General features: G+C 36.6%; 1 protein-coding gene across 1 annotated transcript; it reads left to right on the top strand.

Moving 5' to 3' along the window:
• The first annotated feature begins 12,207 nt into the window (after positions 1-12,207).
• OLFML1 (olfactomedin like 1) lies at positions 12,208-21,389 on the top strand. Its single transcript, XM_039340292.1, has 3 exons — positions 12,208-12,473; positions 15,919-16,210; positions 20,540-21,389. The coding sequence occupies exons 1-3, from the start codon at positions 12,348-12,350 to the stop codon at positions 21,316-21,318; spliced, it is 1,197 nt and encodes a 398-aa protein (XP_039196226.1). The 5' UTR covers positions 12,208-12,347; the 3' UTR covers positions 21,319-21,389.
• The last annotated feature ends 2,880 nt before the right edge of the window (positions 21,390-24,269 follow it).

The following is a 24,269-nucleotide window of genomic DNA, read 5'->3' as shown; positions in this document are numbered from 1 at the left end:
GGGCATCTCCCACAAGGGTCCTTGAGATAGCAGGCGACTACTTCAGACACAGGATACATTCATCAACCATTTGGACAGACTCTGATAAGAACACCTGCATAGCCTTGCATCTGGAAAGTGTCTGTTATTTGATATATTGTAACCACCCCTATACACGTCTTTTGATTACGCTGTGTGATGTAAAAACCTTAGTAACAATAAAATAGGGTGTTAGAGTCAGCTCTGGGCTCCCATCCCGAGATACCTGCTGCGTGCGTGTCTCATTCTCCATGGGAGACCACCTCAGTGGTGTATTAGTTAATGTCTATGGAGATTTTCAGGCATCCAGGTATGGTTGTCCCAAAAGTGCTTTTTTTTTCAGGAGGCAACTGGACTTTTGTTTTTCTTTGAAGACGTTTCACTTCTCATCCAAGAAGCTTCTTCATCTCTGACTAGATGGTGGGGAGTGGGAGAGCTTTCAGACAGCTGGTCATTTGCATTCTTTTAGAAAGTTGTTGGGGCCATTTGGAGGTTTACCTGTGTCTTCAGGGTCACCTGAGTAGTGCAAATGAGTTGGAGCCTTCTTGGCTGCAGGATGTTTTCTGCCCTATATTGGTTAAGGTACATAGAGGTAGCCAGCTCAAGCCCTCTTTCCAACACGAAGCTAACTGGGTGACTTTGGGCCAATCATCATTCGAGACAACAACAAATCGGTATACAGATGGGAGGTTGAACAACTAGTCTTCTGGTGTGGCCGGAACAATTTTGAACTGAATACACTCAAAACTGTAGAAATGACAGTAGACTTTAGGAGAAGCCCTACTATTCTACAACCTCTTACAATACAAGACAGCACAGTATCAACAGTAGAGACCTTCAAGTTTCTAGGTTCTATCATATCTCAAGATTTAAAATGGACACTTAACATCAAAAATGTAATCAAAAAAGCACAACAAAGAATGTTCTCACTGTGCCAATTCAGAAAGCTCAGACTGCCCAAGGAGCTGCTGATCAGTTCTACAGAGGAATTATTGAATCTCTCATCTGCCACCTCTATAACTGTCTGGTTTGGCACTGCAACCAAAACAAGACAGACACAGACTTCAGTGGATAATTAGAACTGCAGAAAAAACAATTGCTACCAGCCTGCCTTCCACTGAGGACCTGTATTCTGCACGAGTCAGAAAGAGGGCTGTGAAAATATCTTCAGAACCCTCACATCCTGAACTATTTCAACTTCTTCCCTCAAGACGATGCTATAGGGCATTTCACACCAGAACGACTAGACCAGTGGTCCTCAACCTTTTTAATGCCGTGGCCCCCAACCAGTTATAAGTCGAGGACTACCCAACCGGTCGTAAGTCAAGGACTTTCCCTGCCCAGGAGCGCCGCACATGTGTGGTGCCGCCCCCTGCGCCGGCTGAGGCGTAGCTGGCAAGTGGCAGAGACGGAGTAGGCCAACCACCTGTTGGGCCACCAGCTGGCCCAGCCCAAGGGAGGTAAGGCACCCGCTGGGCCCCACGCACACCAGCAACCCTCCCTGCGCCTGCCGGCCTCCCATCTCCCACCCCTGGCCCTCTTTTACTTACATTTTTAGTAGTTGCTCACCAGGGAGGGGTGGAAACTTCCTGACAGCTCGCCTTTGCTGCAGACAACTTGCAGCACTGTTTGCAGAATGGGACTTTTGGCGGGCTCAGCAGGGCAGAGACAGCCTGGACAATTCCTATTGGCTTTTGAAAGCCAATAGAATTAGACTCTATTCAAGATAGTCTATTCTATTGGCTTTCAAAAGCCAATAGAATAAAAGGGAGTAGCACAGCTACTGGCGACCCACAGGTTGAGAACTGCTGGACTAGACATAAGGATAGTTTTTCCCCCCATGCCATCACTCTGCTTAACAACTAATTCCTACAACACTGTCAACATACTTAGTAAAGCTTTATTACTATGATCCACCTCATCTTTCCTATTACTTATCCTTATCTTCTTATGACTATAACTTTGCTGCTTGTATCTTACAATTTATGTTGTTTTTTGTACCCTAGTATGATTTATGTTGTTTGCTTAACTAATACTTTATGACTATCACTATTATGATTTATGATAAAGATTTGTATTTCATGATTTATGATGAATGTATTTTCATGTTGTGTATGATCATGATTATCACTATTACTTGTATATACACTGAGAGCTTATGCACTGGAAACAAATTCCTGTGTGTCCAACCACACTTGGTCAATAAAGAATTCTATTAACTGAATGTGCCTTTCTGTGTCGTGATGGAGGATAGGCCACCTAGAGCTCTCGGAAGACAAATCTGTTATACACACATAATGTAATTACCAAATAACAAACAGATGATTCTCTCTTCCTTCATTTTTCTCTCTCTGGTGGTTAATCTAATATAATCTGAATTAGGAGAGTCAGTTGTAATGAGGGAAAGATACACAGAACCTACTCTACTAGCAGCTACCTTATTTCAATACTAGGAATGTTGGCCCCAGCCTTAGAAGTTATAGGACATACTGTTTTTTACCCCAAATTTGCCTGACACTTCCCCAAACCTGATACAAGAGCTATTGGCTTCCATTTTCTGATATTTAAAATCAGCCCTGTAAAAGAATACCCATGTAGCATCCATTTTCCTAGTCAAAATGATCAGCTAGAACTCTCAAGTCTCTTAAATTATGCATCGTTTGAGGATACTTCTCTTGGGACGAGTTTTAGCAAGAATCCATAGACATCTTCAGTGCAAGAAAAGTTGCAAATAAGGATTAGTGGAATGTTCTAAGGAAAATCTGTTCCTAGTTCAAAATAGTCCTTTTATGTACCCTATGTTTGCCTGAACTCAGAAAAAAAAACCTGGATCATTCCCCCAGCCCCCATTGTTTGAATGTTACAATGTTTTACCAGCAGAATTTTTTCCCCTTTAAATATTAACCATTATAACAGCAGATACAAGTTCCATCCATGCTCTCATTTGGGTAAAGTATGGGGAGAGAAGACAGAGAGTTAAATACGTGTTCAAAGATTAAGACTCCTTTGAAACATACTTTTTAAAAAAATGTTACCTGCTGAATTGTTACTTGCCTGACAGATACGTTTACTGCTGCTTTAAAATTATATATATATATATTTAGGCAGGTGCCAAATGCAAATGCATCTTGTAATACAGGTTTATTATACAAATTGCATTGTTCTGCTTTCAGGGTGCAAATGCAAAACACACAGCTTTGTTTTTGCTATAGTTTGCAGACAGAGAAAATTCTTCTGTTATTGCTTTTTTTTTTCCATAGGCTGTGATGTTTGCACTGACAGTTCAGTGTACAAAATGCTTTTTTATATATACATTTGTTAGATAGAAGCATGAAACATGAATGCCATCCCAATTTTCTGGTCCAGGAAAAAGGAACCTGTTTTTATATCCCATTGTTTTATGTATTGTACAACGGGGAAAATTTCAGGTTCTTTCCCCCCCCCCCTTTCACCCCATAGAACATAAGGCACTTAAGACTTGTGGACTTTGTTCCATCAGAACAGAGCTCAGTTGAAACATCTCAAGTGATAATGTTTTCTTTGGAACACAAATAAATGTTTTTCCCTACCTCCTTCAGACACATTTCGAGAAAGCTCCCAGATCTAATAAATCTATGAGAATGTATCATTCTCAATCATATACATCTGAGGCAATAAGGAAACTTGTACCTTAATTGAGACTCATCACATTATCTCCAACTTCTCAAGCATGGAAAGTCTGAAAACCACAATTAACCATTAGCCATCATTTGGCTACTTGTGGTTTCTTTACTCAGAGAAGAAAGCTAATATAGCTCCACACCCATAATTAGAAGTCAGTGGAGAGCTAGAAAGAAGTACGGTACTGCAGCTTGCTACTATCAAAACTAAGAAGGTTTCCTAGGCACTTTTAGAGGACCAATTTAAAACTAAGGCTGGATTGTTGCCTTGAATTCCTTGTGCTTTCTTGAAGTGGGAAAGATGGACAACTTGTTTTAAAACCTTACGATAGTGCAGACACTTCAGTAATAAAAGACATTCCATAATGTAAAGAATCTTCTCTAATTTCTCTCCCCACTTTCTGATAAATAATTTATTCAAGTATCTTCTACTAGTTTATTCAAGGCCATATAATATATTGATTTGAGGTGGTGTGGCATTACATGTGATTGTGTGTGGTACATATATGTTTTATATATATATGATCCCTGGTTAGTAAAAAATTGCACCAAAAGAACAGAAAATGAACTAACCTATTACAAAATTTATGTCATGTCTACATGATATAAATGCTACATGAAGCATTGGATCTTAGGATGGACAAAAATTTAAGATTTTAGGAATCAAGTCTCTTATATGCACTTAGCTTTTTAGGATATGAGGATGTTTATGAGTGTTCCCACCTATTGCAAAAGCTTTAGTTTTGCTTAAAACTGGAAGATTCATGTGAGGATGTTGTTATATTTTATGGTTAAAGATATACATATCGCAGAATACTTTGAGTGGGGAACTGAATTCAAGCATCCTGGAATGAGTCTTCATTTCAGTGGTTAAAATAATCATGGAGAAGGGAGCAATAATTAGACATACCATTAGAGTTAGGTGGCTTTCTGAAGTGGCAGGTGTTGAGAAATAACAATTGTAGCATCCCAATGTTTCCTCTTAAATTCTGCAACTGCCCCACCACTGTTAGAAGATGGATCTGTTTTTCCAGATGTAATAGAAAAGTCCATCCTATTGTCAATGTTGTTGTAAAAATTAAGAATCGTTATCCCAAAGTGGCCTTCAATTCAGCAATTCCTCTTGAGTTAGCCTTGAAACAAGGGCCACTAACTCCATCCAAACTCATCCCTGTGATATGCAATGTGTGCAAAAAGCCACTTACTCATCAGTAGTAATAAATGCAGAGGAGCTCTAAATGCATGAGAACAAAGATCAGAATATGTAAAGCAATGGTGTTTCCAGCAGTAATAAATGGCTATGGAAGCTGGAAACTGAGAAAGAGAAAAATAAAGTAGGTGCCTTTGGATTATGGCTCAACAGAGGGGGAGGGATCAGACATCACCTGTCTCCGGTCTACAACACAGTCCTTTCAACAGTTCCAAGAAGGCTCCACACCCATATGCACTACTCAAGTGACCCTGAAGACACAGATAAGCCTCCAGGTAGCTTTAACAACTCGCTAAAAGAATGCAAATGAACAGCTGTCTGCAGGAGCATATTTTTTCCATTCCCCACCATCCAGTCAGAGCTGAGGAAACTTCTTGGATGAGAAGCGAAATGTCTTCAAAGAAAAACAACAAAGTCCAGTTGTCTCGTGAAAAAGCATCTTTGGGATAACTATGACCTGTATGACTGAGAATCCCCATAGACATTTGTACTTCTATGACTTAAACAATATTCTGCTCACGTAGCTTTAAAATAAAATAGAATGAGCTCATCTGGTTGTGTTCCCAGACTGGTCTACTTGTTAAGGCTGACAATGTAGTTCACGAGATATTGGGGAAAAGTTCAGAAATACAATTCTTCTTCTTCCGTCTTCACATTTTTATCATAGAGTGTGCCTGAAGAAAGCCTTAAAAGAGATGGATAATCAAATTGCTCCCCATTGGTCTGTTAAAGTTATTTATTTCTCTTTTACCCGGCAAGTCAGTACCCAAATGTACTCACTATTATAATAGTGAACACTTTATTCTGTCAGTCTGAAGGTTAGGGAGCATGAATATCCAGCCAAGCACTGACAAATGAATAGACAAATGTTTCATTTCTCCTGCCATGTTCCCTCCTGATCTCCAAATAGCCCTGGGGAGAGTTGCTTAATGCAGTGACTCAGACTAGAACTATGCTACAATGACATTCTGCCTTCATTATCCCCGAAGTAACTAACTTACCAACTTCCTTTCCCATTTTTTTTAATCAAAATGTTATCAGACCAATTAATGATGACTTTCCCATTGAACAGAAAACATCTTTCATCAGTGGTAAAAAGGACTCACATTCCTTTGACCAGAAGTGGATAACAACAGAGGTCTGAATTTAAATTTGTGGAAATAAATGCTTCAGGCTTGAGTATGATCAAAAAGTGGTTATCAAAGAATATTCCACTCCCTTCTACACTGAAAGAGGATGAGAATTCTACAGAGAATCTGTTTGAACTTTAACACTTGTGAACAGAGGAGTTGTAAGTACTAACTCAAAATGCTTAGTGTGCTGTTGATCATAATGGAGGGAACATTATTTTGGGGAACAAATTTGTAGAAGTCTATGTGATGGTTGAATAACCCATCCCATCATTTGCCAGGATGAGGCAGTTGCAGATTCTGGGTAAAAGGAAGTAGTAGGGAAGGACTTGAGTTCTGCATACCATTTAGTCTGCCCTTGAAGCACATTTGTTGCATTTGTAGTTTTTTGCGGCTTCCAATAATCAGATTCCCCCCCCCTTGCATAAACATTCCGTTAAAGAAGTACTGTAACTTGTACAATATTATATGACTATGTTTGCTGGTCCTTTCAAGAGATCAAACCCTTTTTATAGGAGGCCTGAGGATCCTACTTACAAACTTCTAATACCTGGAAGGATTTGATGTGGATGAGGAGTTTCAGTCAATTTCTGAAATGGTATTTGCTTTGGAGTATGGAGCAATGTTCTTGGAGTATTGCCACTGCTGTTATATTTAGACAATATGAAAACTTTCTCTGTAAACAACCTCTAGGAAAGTGGAGGGCAGGAGTATTGCTGGATTAGCTTACCCTGAGCAGATATCATCTTTTAGTTTTTGAAACAGCAACTGTGTAAATTCTGCTGCAGGAAATATGATTTTGTTTACACATATTTCCTTGTTGTGGGGTCTCCAGGAATAAGATGCAAGTGGACTTTTGAAAACAGTGAGAGGGAGGATAGTCACAAATTTCACAGTGGAATTGCCCACAACTCTGACTATGAGCATACGAACATGAAAAGAATGTTAAGATGCACCTATTCACGGCAGCTCCCTGGATTTTAAGTTAATCTTCAGATTTTACAAAAATCATTTGTGCCCCCTATTTGCAAAAATCCCAATATGAAAGTATAATTATTCCTTTTATTTACTAATTCAGCCAGATTCCAAGGGAAAGAAATTAATGGAAAGTATACCAACTATTTAACACTAAATACGCAGGATAAAAATGATTTTCCCACCCTTTTAATCAAAGCTTATGAACAATGTGAATAACTTCATCTGGGTTACTAGAAGAATAAGACTAGGTCATAAAATTAATTTTGTATTGCTGAACATAAAATTTCAAATTATAATCTTGAACATATAATATTGAACGTAAGACATTTTAAGTAATATTTAAATCAGTTTAAACCAAGGTAGTAATGCCAATGCAATTCTTGTCTTGCCTGGGATTCATTCATTCATTCATGCTTTCCCTTTCCTAAACAATTGTCATTTTCTGCCTGACTATTACATGGTTCATAAATAATGCACCTTAGACTGAAAGGTTTTCTAGCATTGTTTGTTTTCAGATCTGAGCACCCCCAGTGATAATTCAACAAGAGGGAAGCTGCCATTGCTTATTTTGGTTGCATTTTTCATTCTTAGGATGAAGCCTTGTTATTGGGGAAATGGTGGCAGTAGCCTGGAGAAGAAAGGAAGAAAGAAAGAAAGAAAGAAAGAAAGAAAGAAAGAAAGAAAGAAAGAAAGAAAGAAAGAAAGAAAGAAAGAAAGAAAGGGAAGGAAGGAAGGAAGGAAGGAAGGAAGGAAGGAAGGAAGGAAGGAAGGAAGGAAGGAAGGAAGATATAAACACTCTCAAAACTCAGCATGCCACTGGTTGTGAGTCTTACACTAATGAGGCGTTCCCCCTGAAAAACAAACAAAGGAAAAAGTGATCCTGTTCCTATGTTTATTATTTTGATGTTCAGTTATGTAAAGGCCAGCTGCCTTCACTGGGGTCTATGACAACTCGACCCCAGCTCTGAAGGCCTTTAAGGGAGGTAGTGAAAACCTGACTCTTTCTTCAGGTATTTGGATCCAGAAAAATGGAGCTCCTCTCTAGAAGACTGATTATTTATTTCTAATGATGACCTCAATTATGGAGCGTTTGAACTGGCAAAAGATTAACTCTTAATGATTTCTTCAGGTTTTATACTTCCATTTGAAGTCTATGACTTTAGCTGGGTATGTTGTTTTTATTATAACTAAGCTGAATGATTTTTGTCAATTTCAGAGGCTGAGATGAGAAATAATTAATTTAATGTTTAGCTGGGGAAACTTTAAATAAAGTTTCCTTTATTTAAAGGCAGGTGGCACAGAATTTTGCCTGTTCCTTTTGTAAGTGAACAAACGAAAAATACATTACTGCTGTTTTAAATGGCGGTAATGTTGCAATCCAGACTGCCCAGTCTACTCATTTGCCATAGAATGGCCCATTAGCAGACTGATTACCTATTTCTGGGTTTTTCAGGAACAGAAAAAAAGAACATGGAAACTCACAATCTAACTTATGATTATAAACCCTCACAACAAAAAGCCATTGATTAATGGCAACCCTTCTCTTAAAACCACCCCAAGGCCTCCCTCTGTCACGAAACATGGTAGGAGGGGAGCGTGATTTGTCCTCCATTAATTTTTCCGGCTGTCCCTATCGATGTTAATGCTTACAGTATATTTTACTCTCTGAATTCTGAGGGGGAAGAAATAAATGTAATGTTTAAATACAGAACATAAATCTTTTTTTAATAGCAGATAAATTAACCAGGCGGGAGTAGAGTGATGTCATTGCTTCTGCAAAGTAACAAGCTAGAACAAGGAAACAAGCATGACAAATGTTGTGGATAACAGTGTGGGCTGGGAGAGGAGACAGCCAGACAAGACAGATTGTGAATATGCCAAGGAGGGAGCCAGACAGAGAGATATATTCAGAGCTCAGTCAGGCAGTTATTGGGTAGACAGTGTATCTAATAGACAGAATCTTTTCCTTTTGTGAGGAAAAGAGCTCACAAAATCTGAACAGAAAAAAAGGGGAAATGTTTAAAACAAGAAAGAAGGAAAGAAGCTATTCTTAAGGAAAGCAAAAGTAGGCTCCAATACAGAAAGACGACTCCAGAAATTATTGTACAAGAAAAGCAGGTCCATATTTATCTATCTATCTATCTATCTATCTATCTATCTATCTATCTATCTATCTATCTATCTATCTATCTAATAAATAAATATGCTCCTCCCAAGTGCCGCTGGGTGGCAAACAAATTTTTTTAAAATAAAAACAATTAAAACAATGCAAGCATTTAAAATACATTGCAGTGAAGAATAAAGCATCCATCATATTAACATATATATTCATAACAGTTCCATTTTTTGAACTGAAAGTATATTATATTCAGGTGGGCCTTTAACATTCAAGTTGATAGTTTAGACATAGGTTTTATATTAGGTTTATTTGTTTGCTTTTTGGTACATTTTTTGCATTTCATTAGGATAATGTGGCAACATGCAGCCATATTTTCCCTGCAGCAACCATCCTGTGATATAATTTGGACGGGCAGCGAGTCATTGAACTAAATATCTAATGAGTTCCTGTTGTTGAGGCTAGATTTAAATCTGTGTCTCCTTAATCTTGGTTTAACTATACTACTATGATGTCTGAGACTGTATATTCAATTTATTGTACATTTTAATCATTACTGTTACCCACCCAAAGTTACCCATAAAGAAGAAAAATTCAATAATATGAATATACACACAGAGATAGATAGAGATGGTCATTTACTCATGTGATAGTTACTTGTAGATTTACGTTAGTTGATTAAATCTGAGATGGTTCAATAGTATTTATTTACTTAGTAGATTTATATCCTGAACATACTGAAGCAGCTCAAGGATTTGATTTTTCTTAAACAGCCCTTTTGTAATGAAGGCCAAATATGGCTCTTTTATTCTCATGCCTCGGCATGCATATTTTCCAATGAGACAAACCGAGACAGGAAGATCATTTTATTACAGTTTATCAGAATATTCAGACAAAAGGGATTCCTCTCATTCAAAAAAGGAACCCCAATCTTTAGCTAACAACACCTTTTATAGTTAGCGTAACAAAACATCCAAGAGGAAAATTGATTGGACAGGATAAAAATAACGTCCCCTTTTCATAGAAAATCAGTTACATATGATCAAGCAGGTTACACATTTGAATCCCATAATATCACACATGTTCATTAAAATAAGACCAGACATCAGAAGAGGTGTAAATTGTAAGGAATTGTTTAGAGTTCACTAAAGAGATGAACCAGACCCCAATTTGTACTAACAAACTTTTTTTTAATCTTCAGATAATCTTCAGCTGTTTATCTCTTCAATTTAGGAATGTTAAACGCTACTCCTAAATTCCTATCTGTATTGTACCTGAACAGAGAAAATAATCAATCTGAAGATTTATTTTTCCAGTTTAGGAATGTTAAAAGCTATCTAATCAATCCATACAACTATCCTATATTACAATCCATAATGAACCAATATTATTTTAAAAGAGAGAAAATACATCAAATTAAAATACTAAATATATGGTTAACAAATGACAAAACCCATGTCATTTGCCCTCAGTAATTAGTCGCACCAAAAATGCAACAGTTTTGGAAAATCTGGCTAAAATTCCATAAAATATAGGAGAACAAAAAATAAACCATGGACAAAGTTTAGGAAAAAGTGGGAAATGCATAGTACTTTTCAGAGCATCTATTGCAATGCTGGTGGTCCACTAATGCCAGTGAAGCTAACTTAAAGCACAAGAAGAAAAACACCAACCAATAGTTTTTTTTAAAAAAAGAGGAAAAAAAAGAGGAAGCAAGTTCATGAATTACAAAAGAAAAACTGAGGTTTTTCAAACGAAAGTAGCACCTTCCCACAGGAAGGTGAAATGTGTTCTATGTTGATCATTTAAGCTTGTAACTGTGGACTTGCATTTGTGCACAATTTTGTCATGACCTAGTTGTGCAGTTCAGCCTAGTCCAGGGGTAGGCAACCATGGCTCTTTTTTGACTCGTGGACTTCAATTCCCAGAATTCCTGAGCCAGGAATTCTGGGAGTTGAAGTCCACAAGTCATACAAGAACCAAGGTTGCCTACCCCTGGCCTAGTCAGAGTAGATCAGAGTTTTTCAAACTTAGCAATCTTAAGATGTGTGCTGGCAGGAGAATTCTGGGAGTTAAGTCACACATCTTAAAGTTGCCAAGATTGAGAAAAACTGGATCAGTTGATTTCCAAAGCCTCCTTCAACCACTGTATTCAACAATTCTGTGACCCTGGTATTTGAGAGTACATAGTTTGATACTGTGAATAGCAATGTACAATTTTATTACATATTTATTGCATAGTTTTAAAGAAATTCAGGAAGTAAAAGTTAAATAGCAACAGCTTAAAATTTAAAACAAAATGTTAGATTATATTTCATGCTTTTTGTTTTTATAGTTGTGGAAAAAGTAAGGCTTAGAAAAACAGTACAAAATATCCCCCTGCCTCCCCTTTCTAACCCTGTCTCAATTTTCCTGATTTTTTCCTTTAACAGCCAGGAGGAGACATGGTCTTTCTGGCAGACATTCTGTAAAAACACTTTTTTTTTTAAAGGTAAATGTAATCGCTAGACAAAAAGGGATGCCCCCTCTGTAAGTGGAAAAGCAAAAACACCCTCAAGAAGTCTAAGACATGTTAATGCATAAGCTCTTGCATAATGTTATGAATAGAATTTATGCAGCTGAGGCAATTCCATTGGAATCAGTCTCTCTGAAATATATCCATCACCAAAACATTCTTCAGCTATAATGAAGAAAGGATATAATCTTACACTGGTTTATACTGGTGGGTCTCTATCCCACCATCCTTATTGGACAGCTAAGCAATGTTTTGCAAATGCAGCATATCAAAAGACGTTTAAAAAGTGGAGCGTTTGCAAGATTACTATTTCTATTGCGGATTCTATGAACTGAACTTTATCAGTGTTGTACACTGGTGAAGATTACTAGGAGGAAAGAATGGAGAGTCATTTCCAACAAAAGCAAAATCATTTTGCTTTTGTTGCATATTATTAATCTGAGTGAGTTGTACAGTTCAGTTCTAAACATCTGGATCCAATCAAAAGATCATATCCTGGAAAGCACTCCAGAAACAAACCTCTTGCTGAGAAGTTTGCATAACTTTATTGTGTTAATGAGAAACTGTAGGAACCTGAACAGCCATTTTAAATAATTCAGACTTTGCATGCAGATTGTCTCTTTATGTGTGCACGTATATATCATTGTGATAGAGAAACTTTACTGTGCTTGTTAGTTTTGGAGTGTTGCCTTTCAATTACTTCTGAAGATCTAGTGAAAGAATGGCAGCAAAACAGCTTGGATTCTTACTTGTTTCATTTTTTACATGCATCAGAATAGAAGCACAATATATTATGCAAGATACTGAACTGGTACATTATATAGATCGCCGAGTTATCTCGATGGAGGTAGGTGCCATCTATACAGTTTGAATATATATATATATAATGAATTGTTTTCTTTGTACGGGACTTATATACTATCAATTTGGGGGAAACCAACTGTTTTCATTTAAAATAAACTAGTTTTTTATGCAGTTTAACAACCAAATGGGGTGTTGTTTAGGAAAGAAAGTTAGGATTACTGCTGCTTCTAATAAATGTATTACCCTGTAAAATGTGCAAATGTGCAGTGAGTAAAATTCTGATAAAGTCTAGATTCTCACTTGAAGATGAGGAGAGAGAGTGCATGCTTAAGCTAAAAATGGCTAGATTATATCTCAGATACTTGCTAATGATGATCCAAGTGGAAGAACAGTATAGAAGTAGGTATATTCTTAAACTTTAGGACCTTATATTTACATAACATTATGTTATGTTTATGGTTATGGTTATGTTTACATAACATTAAATGCCAGAAATATTCCAGGTGCTCCTCAAACAGGAACTATGTCCTAAACTTCTACTTTTATTCATCTGGAAATCCAATATAGGTAAATAATATTTAAATGTTTACATTGAATTCTGGAATATAAATACCAGATATTTCTTAAAACAATTCTATGAATCTGCCAGACTACTGAACATAAAATAGCATCTTCATTAAAACTGGCAATTTTTCATGCATATTAGAATAACATTTTTTAAAATATTTTATAATGTCAAAGAGGGAATTCTGTGCTCTGAAGAAATTCCTGGGCCACACAATTCCCCGCTATTAGCCACACTTAAATGGGGATATTGTGAATAAACAACATCCAGGGCCTCTGGGTTTGCAAATGTTTCTGTTGTGTCATATGTGGTTAAATTAATTTATATGTGCATTTAAACTATGTGCACTTGTATTCAGCATCTCTTATCCTGGGTTTGCCTCTTTCCCCAGGCAAATATATGTCTTCCCTACTTGGAGTAAACTTCATGCAAACCAGGAGAGACAAAACAAAAAGCCAAAAGACTGCAGTGTAACTACTGCTGAGACAGCTGTCCTTCTTTCCTTTTTTTTTCTTTTTTCTATTTTTGAGAGGCCAATGTTGTGTGAATAGTTTATGAACTGTGACAATGTGGTCATTTCATAAAGCAAGATCATCTAGTGTAAATGGTGGTGTTTTGCATAGAGGAGGTGTGGAATCCAGCTTTTTTCCTGGTACTGTATCTAAAAGGTTCACAGTTGCCTGACATAGTGTTATTTTCATGCCAGAAAAAAGTTCATGCCTCAAGAGGCTATCCTTTGACTTAGCCAACCTGAACAATTATCAACTTATCTCAAATCTTACCTTTCTGGAGAAGAGTGTTGGAAAAGCAGGAAGAAAGTAATAACAGAATAAATGAATTATCCTTATGGATGATAAGTGATAAAGGAATTAAAGGAATTGGGCTAAAGACTCTGGGAGCAAATGCATCTTGATTAATTACTTCCTTGTTTCATTTGAGCAAATCCATAGCACTGCTGGAGGAAGTGACACTTGGCTAAGTATTTGCTGCTAAAATCAAATGTGCAAAATCACTCTTTTGTAGATTAGCCTTCCTATTGGCTATGTATTTTTGGGGTGGTGGTAACAGAATGTGTAATCCTGCACACATGGAATATATTTGCTTGTGAAATATTAAATTACAGGTTGAGTGAGAACAATCAACATTCTCATAATTCCTCCTTCCATGAATTCATAGCCATCCAAATACTTGTAGTGGTATTATTTTTACTTACAAATAAATGTTCACATAGTCTCTGTGTTTCCATTTTCAATACAGAAATGGTTTGTTTATTTGTTTTTCCTCAAATTGTCTACAGAAGAGTTGTAACTCATAATTCCCAAGAAGGGTTCTCAGATGCCTCTTTTCTTTAGCTCCCTCCCTTTTCCAGCTGTGCAACTTCTGGATCAGCAAGGGCCTCACTGTATCCCTTGCCAGCACAACTCCTATTTTTACAACCTCTTTAAAATGAAAAGATTATGCTGTTGTTGAAATTCTACAGAAAGCTATTGCCCAACATCCTTTAAGCTCCAAAATGGGACAGTGACCCCTTTAAAAAAAAAACTCAGAAAATTACATTATATATTTAAATGTCCACTTCAAAAATCAAGTACTGTACTTAAGTATCGGTTTTATGTAAATATAAGAAATTCATATTTGCAAATCTCAGTGGTGCACAAGAACACTCAAGCCTTGAGCCAACACTGCACTGAACTCCCTGTCTAAAATATTTATTCACAACCTTGGATTTCCCCCCAATGTATTGTTAGTTTGTTTTGAATGAGGTACTGGGACTCAAGAGACCAGATAACACAATGATTGACTCTGAGGAAGGGAGAAGTATTTCATCAAATTGTGTGAATCTGATCTGAAGAAATGTCAGTTGAAGGTCAGGCAATTCCTGGAGTGTTTTTGTATTCAGAAAGCTTATTGTGATTGTCTTGTAATCTCTCAGTAGGACTTTCTACATCTCTGTTCCTCTCTGCATTTTAGAGTTTGTTCCCTTCATGTTGATCTGGAAATAATGAGAGTCGTGGACAGGCTAGGCAGAAATTAGAATTACTGGGGATGGAAGAGCATTACATGAATTCAATTAAAATGGAAAAAAATATAGGTAATCCTCAACTTATAACAGTCTGCCTAGTGACCGTTCAAAGTCACAACGGTACTGAAAAAAGTGACTTATGACCATTTTGCACACTTATGACAGTTGCAGCATCCCCATGGTCACGTGATTTACATTCAGATGCTTGACAACTGATTCACATTTGTGACGATTGCAGTGTCCCGGGGTCATGTGATCACCTTTTGTGACTTCCTGACAAGCAAAGTCAATGGGGAAACCAGATTCACTTAACAACCATGCTATTAATTTGACAACTGCAGTGATTCACTTAACAAATGTGCCAAGAAAAGTTGTAAAATGGGGGCAAAACTCACTTAACAAATTTCTCATTTAGCAACATAAAATTTTCCCTCAGTTGTGGCCATAAATTGAGGACTGCCTATAATTATATTCCTGTAAACCACCTGGAGACACAATGAGTTAATTGGGTAGCCATGTAAATTTCTTTAATAAAATAAAAACAAATAAATATTTGGACTAATTTTAGGGATGTATATATTATATAAATTATTCAGAATTGTTTCAGACTTGTGTGAACAAGAACAACAGCTCTCAACTACTTATTGTTGCAGATAATGCCTTTTTTCAGGCTTCAGATCCCTAACAGACAGAAATGTTTACTGCAATTTTTAAAGCAGCTGTATCATTTTATAAGCTTGTGCTGAAGCCTGAACAAAGATATGCCTTCTTTAACAAACAGGAGAGAGAGGGCACAGTCATGCAAGTATTAAGCAATATTGTTTGAACCATCCAGAGTTCTAGTAAACACTGAGTTTGGAGCCAACAATTAAACTGACTATTTCTGTGTTCTAACTAAAGAACCGATTGAACAAATGCAATCAAGATATAACTGATTATGTAGAAGAATTCCGGCAGTTTTCAACAAAGCTGATGTCACATCTAGAAGGCTTTAACATTTTAAAGACTGTGCTGAAGAATGACATAGACCATTTGCTAACCAGAGTGGAAAGAGCTCAACGAGACATTGACTACTTTGAATCTGCAAAGGAATCCCCCACCCCATGTGTGGACATTGATGAAGAGTTTTTGGAACAGCAGCTAACAGAAGAACAAGAGTCCAAAAAGAAGGTCAAGCTCATGCTGAATGCAAGTAAGAGCCGTCTACTCATAATATTGAAAATGTATACTTATGGTTTCGTAGTTGGACTCATGCATGCAATGTACACATACTCCTTAACTTACAACTATAGTTGGACCAGAATTTCCTTTACTAAGCAAGACCATTGTGCAGTGAGTTGTGCCCAGCTTCACAACTTTTTGCACAGTTGTTAAGTGAATCAAAGCAGTCATTAAGTAAGTCATGCAGTTGTTAAGTGAATTGAGCCTCTGCCATCGACTGCTTGTCGGAAGCCAACTGGGAAGGTTGCAGATGGTGATGATCACAGGATCCCAGGATGCTGCAACCATCGTAAATACATGCCAGTTGCCAAGTGTCTGAATTTTGATCAAGTGATCATAGGGATGTTGCAATGGTCATAAGGGTAAGGACTGGTTATAAGTCATTTTTTTTCAGCGCTGTTGTAACTTCAGATACCACTAAATGAAGGGTTGTAAGCTGAGGATTTCCTGCTTTGCAAGAATGATACTTAGTACATACCTAAAATCAATTTCATAAAAGATGATGGCAACAGTCTCAGTCAGCGTTTTAAAAACTCTTGCTGTTCTTACAATAATATGACACTGTACCGTCCATAAATTGGCACATAAAATTACCTGAAGATATGAAAATTATTTTAATGCATTATTGTATGCCTCCACTGCTGAATGTTCAAGTCTGAATTTGCTAATATATTCATTTTAACATTCCTTGATGGCTAAGTTAAATTTAGAAAACTAAAACAAAGAAAATAGGTCATAAACAAGGGGGAAAAACCTATTGCCAAACATTTGGCAACAATAAACAGGGGGAAATGTAATGGAAACAATAAAAATAAACATACATGAGGAAATTTTCCTTCCTGAAAATATCTTAAGTACTTTAAGCCAAATTAACAAACATCTGATAGAGCCTAACAAGTAATGTCATCTGACAAGAGATGTCTATACTAAATTATCTGGCCAATATTAATATTTATACTAGGTTAAGTACACCTTGACACTCCCAATAATCTAATAAAAATTATAGTATCCAGAGTTTCTTTCTGAAAAGAAGCTCTAATTTCATTTTTGAAATAATACAATACTGAATCCCCATCCTTCTCTAAACATGGATGCAACCTAAAACTGAAACTCTGTCCATTCATGACTAGCAATGTAATTCTTCTGGCTCAGATGTAAGCCCTACAGATTTGAATGAATTTATTTTCTGATTTGAACTAAGACTGCAGCTTAACCTATTGAACTTAAAATTGCTATACTATTATGCTGACAAGACTTTTTAAATTAGAACTTTTTTTGAGCCATAGACAAATGTCTCTACTTTCTCTAAACCAAATGTTGACTAAATTAGACATTTGTCTAGATCAGCTAAGAAAATTTTGCTATGTAAGTAAATAGGTTTTCAGGGGTGCCAATGTAGAAAGTTCATTTTATGCTTGTCACTAACTATAAAAGGGACGCACTAAAATTTCAATCTGAATTAGTTTAGCTCTTTTGATCAATGTTCAGGTTAAAATGGAGTTCTTCAGAATCAGCGATAAACACTCAAAAATTACCAGTGCAATAATATGCAATGTAAGAATAAAATATATTTAGAATATTTTCATATTTATAAAGAAACTATAATACAAATCTGTGTTTTGTGACACATAAATTCACAAATATGTCTTCTGTGCAAAACATATAGACAAAAATTGGACTGATCTATTTTAATTACATTTTAGATATATTTGTGTATAGCTCCAAAGACTTCTAGAAGTTTATATTAATAAAGTTAAAAGCATATGCAGATAATCTAATTATAATGAAAAACATAGCCAGCAAAACTAATGCAACAGTATAGTCATCTTATAATCAAAATCAAACTAGAAACACCTGTTGAAATGGCATTATCTTAACAGTTTTGTAAAATCTCAACAGGAAGGATACCAAATATGTTTCCAAAGGTGATATGTTCCACAGACTGCGGGCCCGCACAATCTCCAGGGCCATATTTCCATTTTTGCAGGACCGAACCCTCAATCTCCTTTCCCTGAATTCATATTACAGATTCAGATTGTACCATCTGTTAATCCAATTCCTTCTGATGAGAGTTACTTTGCAGGCACAAAATTTATCTTGCAGACTGATCAGAACACTCCTGTGTTGTGAACATTTCCAAGCCTAAGACTGACAGATTAAAGAAGTGTGCAAAAAAATGTCTTGAACCACCATTTTCGATCAAGGATGCTTTATTTTAAATGTTGCTGTAATGATGCTGTACAAGCATCATTTGTCCTGTTTTGAAATTAAACAGAAAACAAAAACCTCCATTTGGTTTTATGACCATTAGTCACATCTCAAACATAAGCCTAAGCATCAGCCATTGGGATCCAACAACATAACATTCCTTTTAATTAATTTGGATCACTCTTCTAGCCAATATGGCAGAGGCTGTTTTATGTTTTCTACTACAGCAGGGTTTGCAACTGGGCTGTGCAGACAAGCAAAGCCCCATCTGCAGGATGCATGTAACACATGAAACCACCATCCCTTTGGTCGGTGGAAAAATCTTTCTCCACAGAACCAATCCCTGGTGCCCAAAAGGTTGGGGGCCTCTGTACTACAGTATCCTTCTTGAAGAGCTTGTTTACTTTGAGTGCTGTATTTATGTGTGTATGTGTATATGTGTATATGTGTATGTATGTATGTATGTATGTATGTATGTATGTATGTATGTATGCAGGATTTTTTGGGTAATAGAACGCCCAGAACGGAGTTCCGGCAGCTTTTTTGGCTGGAACCTTGTAGGGTAGGCAAGGCGGGTTGTATGACGTGTGTGAGTTCCAGCACCTTTTTTTTTTTTTACAAAAAAAGAACTGTATGTATGTATGTATGTATGTATGTATGTATGTATTTAAATGGCCTGTTCTCTATCCATATAGCCTTTGGCAGGCTAGTTATCTGTATGAGTAAACATTGTATAAGTATATTGTAATCAACAGAACAAAATATGGCTCTAACAAAAATGTCTGCATTCTGGAATCCAGCAAGGCTTTAACAAACCTTCTGTCTATATCAAATTCTATGCATTGTTTTCTTAATAGGAAAAGAGGATTATTATTTTTTTTTAGAGATACTCTAATGTCAAGCCAGAGTTGAGGATTAATTACATGGACTTTTCTTCATTCTGTTCTTTCCTGCATTCAGAACAATGCCTTTGTGGACTCAGATAGCTATTATTTCCCTCAAACAGTTTGTCTGTGTGTGTTTATTTGGTTGCTGTGTATGATATGCTCTCATACACAATATATATAGCTGAATTTGTAATTAACTGTATACAAGTATATAAATTTGAATGCATTAGGTTTCAAATTCAGCTTCTGATACCTTAATTTAAAAAAAAATCAGAAAGAAAATCCATTTTAAAAATACCTATATAACCTATATAACATGTGTGTGTGTGTGTGTGTGTGTGTGTTATTAAGATAGGCTCCATAATCTGAATATATTATTGCTTATGCGTCTTTTTTTAACAATACAAATGCCAACATACATGAAGAATTTTCTGACTCTTGACTTTTCAACAAAAATAAGATAGCAGAATTATTGTATTAAATGAGCCATGCTGTGGAGGAACAGAGACTAAATATACTTATCTAATGAAATGATGTTTCAAGCATTTATACCATACTTTCAGCCCTAAATGGCTCCCTGAGTAACTTACTAAATAAGTAAAAGGAAAAAAGTTTGTATTCTTAGGCTATCTTAAAAAGACTCAGTTCAAAAGGAAAGTAAAATAAAGACAGAGTAGAAAAACAAGGACATTCAGGCTCCCCAGATGTGAATATTTGATGGATTCTTGTGAAATATGTAATTTTTATAAGGGTAGCATACAACTTTGCAACCTCAAGAGCTACTCTTCCTACAGTACATGTTATTTAGTCCCAGTGGCCTCTGAGAGAAGGGATTGTAGCCCAACTAGGAACAGCAATAAAAGAGAGACCTGTAAAACAGGGGTCTTCAAACTTGGCCCTTTTATGACTCATGGACTTCAACTCCCAGAATTCCTCAGCCAGGCATGCTGGCTGGGGAATTCTGGGAGTTGAAGTCCATGAGTCATGAAAGGGCCAAGTTTGAAGACCCCTGCTGTAAAATAACATGTTAGCTATTTTAATGGGCAAACTGTTTGTTTGTTTGTTTGTTTGTTAAATTTATATGTTGACCATCTCCAGATAGGTAGACTCTGGGCAGCTTACAGAAAATAAAAAGATAAATAGAAAAGCAATTAATTTTTTTTTAAAAAAAATTGTTGATGGACTATTGTTTATCTTTTTTTAAGGCTGCAACTACATGATCACAGGCTTCAAATCTCTAAAGATAGTCAAAAAGTCTGGAGATGCAATGGGTTCGTGGATGAAAGACCCTGGCAAGAATTACCAAAAGATTTACTTCTTCACTGGAACAAAGAATAAAATTGTTATGGAATTTGCAAATATTCGATCTTTTGCTGAAAGTGGTGCGAAACAGCTAGCTCACAGGATTGCACTACCATTTCCCTGGCAAGGAACAGGCCATGCTATATATAATGGATTTCTTTTTTATCATAGATATGGCTCCTTAAACGAGATAATTAAGTTTGATATTCAGAACAGAAACGCAACTGATCAGATGCTCTTATCGGGTGCTGGAGAGATACCTGCCTACGAACTTCACCCTTCTACTAAAATAGACTTAGCTGTGGATGAACTAGGATTATGGGCAATCCATGCAGAACCAGATACTGCTGGAAAGCTTGTGATTACTAAAATCAACCATGCAACCATGACTGTGGAATATACATGGGATACATCCTGCAGAAGCCAGAATGCAGAAGCTGCTTTCATGATGTGTGGTGCCCTCTATGTTGTATACAATTCTCCAGGGCGTGGTGTCTCTCAAATAGAATGTATTTATGACACCTTAGATGTCATCAGTCCATATGAAAACATAGTACTTCGTTTTCCCAAACGTCAGACAAATCATGCTATGGTTCATTATAATCACAGAGACAAACAGCTCTTTGCCTGGGATGATGGCTCCCAGGTCATTTACAAGCTCATGACAAATCCAAAAAGTTAAAAAAAACCAGAACGTCCCCTATGCCAACCTAACAACTTCTTCTTCTTCTTCTTCTTCTTCTTCTTCTTCTTCTTCTTCTTCTTCTTCTTCTTCTTCTTCTTCTTCTTCTTCTTCTTCTTCTTCTTCTTCTTCTTCTTCTCCTCCTCCTCCTCCTCCTCTCCTCCTCCTCCTCCTCCCCCTCTCACTTCTCTTCCTCCTTCTCCTCCCCCTCACTTCTTCTCCTCCTCTCCTCCCCCTCCCCCTGTCTCTCCTCCTCCTCCTCCCCCTCTCACTTCTCCTCCTCCCCCCCTCTTCCTCCTCCTCCTCCTCCCATGCCCCCTGCAGAGTTTATGGGGTGATTTATAATTTTGTTATTTTTGTAAGAAGTTGTCTCAGCCCTATCTGAGATCTAGGGGTGCTGTTGAGTTAAAGAAAGAGCTACTTACTTCATACAGAAAAAAAATGTCTTTTCAAGGCAGCATCTTGGATTACTTTGCATCAGGAGACAAGTGACTATTTACTGGTAAAAAATAATGAGGGTGTATTCAGAGAAAAATGAGGAGTGGGAAAGACTTATAAGGACTGCTTATATGTATGAACACTGTGGAATAATATTAATCCATGCCAATGATTACTGCGACTAATTTTCATAAGTCACACAAAACAAAAATTAAAACAAAATATTGTCGCTAAACAGCCTAGCAGAGTCACAAAGCTATACTGCAAATATAGAATGGGAGTGTGTTGTTTCTGGTAGGATTGAAAACAGAAAGTCAGAAGAAAAGAAAGTCCCATGTGTTCAAAAAGAAAAAAAAAGTACCATTTGTCATATCTGATACTGCTGGACACAGATGGCTCTCTTTGGATTGCCTCATACATGTGCTATAAATGAGAGGATCCCATGTAGATACTTAAGTTCTCAGTAGGTTACAACTGTATATAAAATCCTGATCGCTTTTGTGCTGCTGTTGAATAGTTGTTGTTGTTGAAAAAAAATGGAGTACAGCTAGTTTCACAGCAGAATGCATTATATCTATATACCAAATGGCACTTGGAAAGATATCTGATTTAAGAGGAAGTATAAAATCTCCATCAAATCATTTAAAAGTCAGTAGTAAAGGAACTGGGAGTTGCATGACAGATTTTGTCCTTCCAGCTTTGAATTTTGTAAATTCCATCCTTCTGTCCTTCCTGTTTCTATTAAAAACAATTTCCATTGTGTAGAAGTCTCTGGCAGTGATGCAGTTTCTATGTAATGAAAATGAATAACTAGCAGTTATTAATAAATACTTTGCTGGGTAGGTTATAATATTGTCCACCAATTCTTGGGCATAGCACCATATCTACAATTTCTTCATTTGTAGAGGTCCCACATAGTTATCACATAACTTTACACCATTTACATCTGAGTTTTGCGCTTGTTTGTGCAAGATAGCTAGTTATATTAAGGACTACTTCTTCAAGAAGATTCTGATCATCTGTCAACGTATCAAGAGATAATCTTTTAAGTTCCCATCCCTTTGGATGTGAGGATGTTGTAGACCAAAAGGCCGGCTCTTTCTGCATAACTTTTAATCTTTGGAGCATCTTACTCCCAGAGGTAAGTCCCGTTATTACAATTTGCAAAACTGTGAAAACCAGCCTTCAAAGCTTCATGATGATTGGATAATCACTGTTTCTTCTTTGATACATCTGGAAGTAAGAAATGTCATTTCATCTTGCTATGGGAATTCCAATGTTTTATACATGACTTGTTTTCATGATTTTGTTTCTATATACCACCCCAGAGTTTATCTCTTGAGGACATAAATATAGTAATATAATGAACCAAAATTAGCACACATGATTCCCACAAATTTAAGAGTGTCTGAATTTATATTCCAATAAGAAACAATACATATTAATGCTAAGTCTATCAAAATGCTGTTACCAGGGAAAGAGGAAGGGAGAGAAATGAATGTCCAAACAGATGCATTTTCCTTCTGCTGAACAACACTTCAAAAACAACCACAAAAAAGAGGAAGCTATTTCATGGCTTGTCTGTTTAAATCAGAATTAAAGATCTTTCTTTAATTGCTGCCATTCATACTTTTCTTGGCTCTTTTTGGGTAAACAATGCTCCATTTTGGTTAAATTTATAATTATGTACCAATCCAATCACTGGATTTTTGCTCTCAGCCACTTGCCCTTTTAATACATTAAGTCTAGGCAGTGTCTTATTCATACTTCACAGTGACAGATTTGTCCACAGTGAGATGTTCTGATGAAGATAAGAGATTTGTAAAGGGAACTATAGACAAAACAACAAGAAGGGAATTGCATCTTTGGTTTTTCTATATTATCAAATAATGTGATAGGGTTTTCTGATCAACAGGAAGGAAGAATACAAACTCTTGTGGTTATAGAAATAATGCTCCTTGAATTATACTATTCAGTTTTCATGTGTTCTACACTTTCACCATGTTGCATATAGTAATGAAAACATTATAATAAAAAACTATTACGATTTTAAACTTTCTAGATGTCATTAACTTTGGAGTAATACGAATGTACAATAGATAAAATCAATTTTCAGCAGCATGGTCAAACTGGGAAATTCCCCAGTACCTAATCTATTTGCTTCAATCCCCTTTAAATACATTTAAAAAATAAATTATAACAAATCTGGCATTGAAAGTTTATCATCTCTCTTTCCCATTTCTTGACTCATCTTGGATTTGCTGTTGTCAGCTACCATTGTATCAAGCCATCATTAATGAATATTTTCTTGCTTTTCAGACCACAGTGAATCTTCATGAAAATCATGTATCTTCCTATCTTTCCCATTATTTATAGAATTAGTTATTTCAACATCCTCAGCATAGATTGCACTACGGTCAAGCCAGATGCAATGGGAATTCATCTTTGCTTTTCACACAAAGAGTTTGGGTGTTGGTGGTGGCAATCTTCCAAAACATAACAACTGGGAGGCA

The sequence above is a fragment of the Crotalus tigris genome, unplaced genomic scaffold, assembly GCF_016545835.1.
Source record: "Crotalus tigris isolate CLP2741 ecotype Arizona unplaced genomic scaffold, ASM1654583v1 scf7180000017744.3724543626:3957646, whole genome shotgun sequence".
NCBI classification, from domain to species: Eukaryota; Metazoa; Chordata; class Lepidosauria; order Squamata; family Viperidae; genus Crotalus; species Crotalus tigris.
This window is presented reverse-complemented; position numbering and strand designations above follow the sequence as displayed.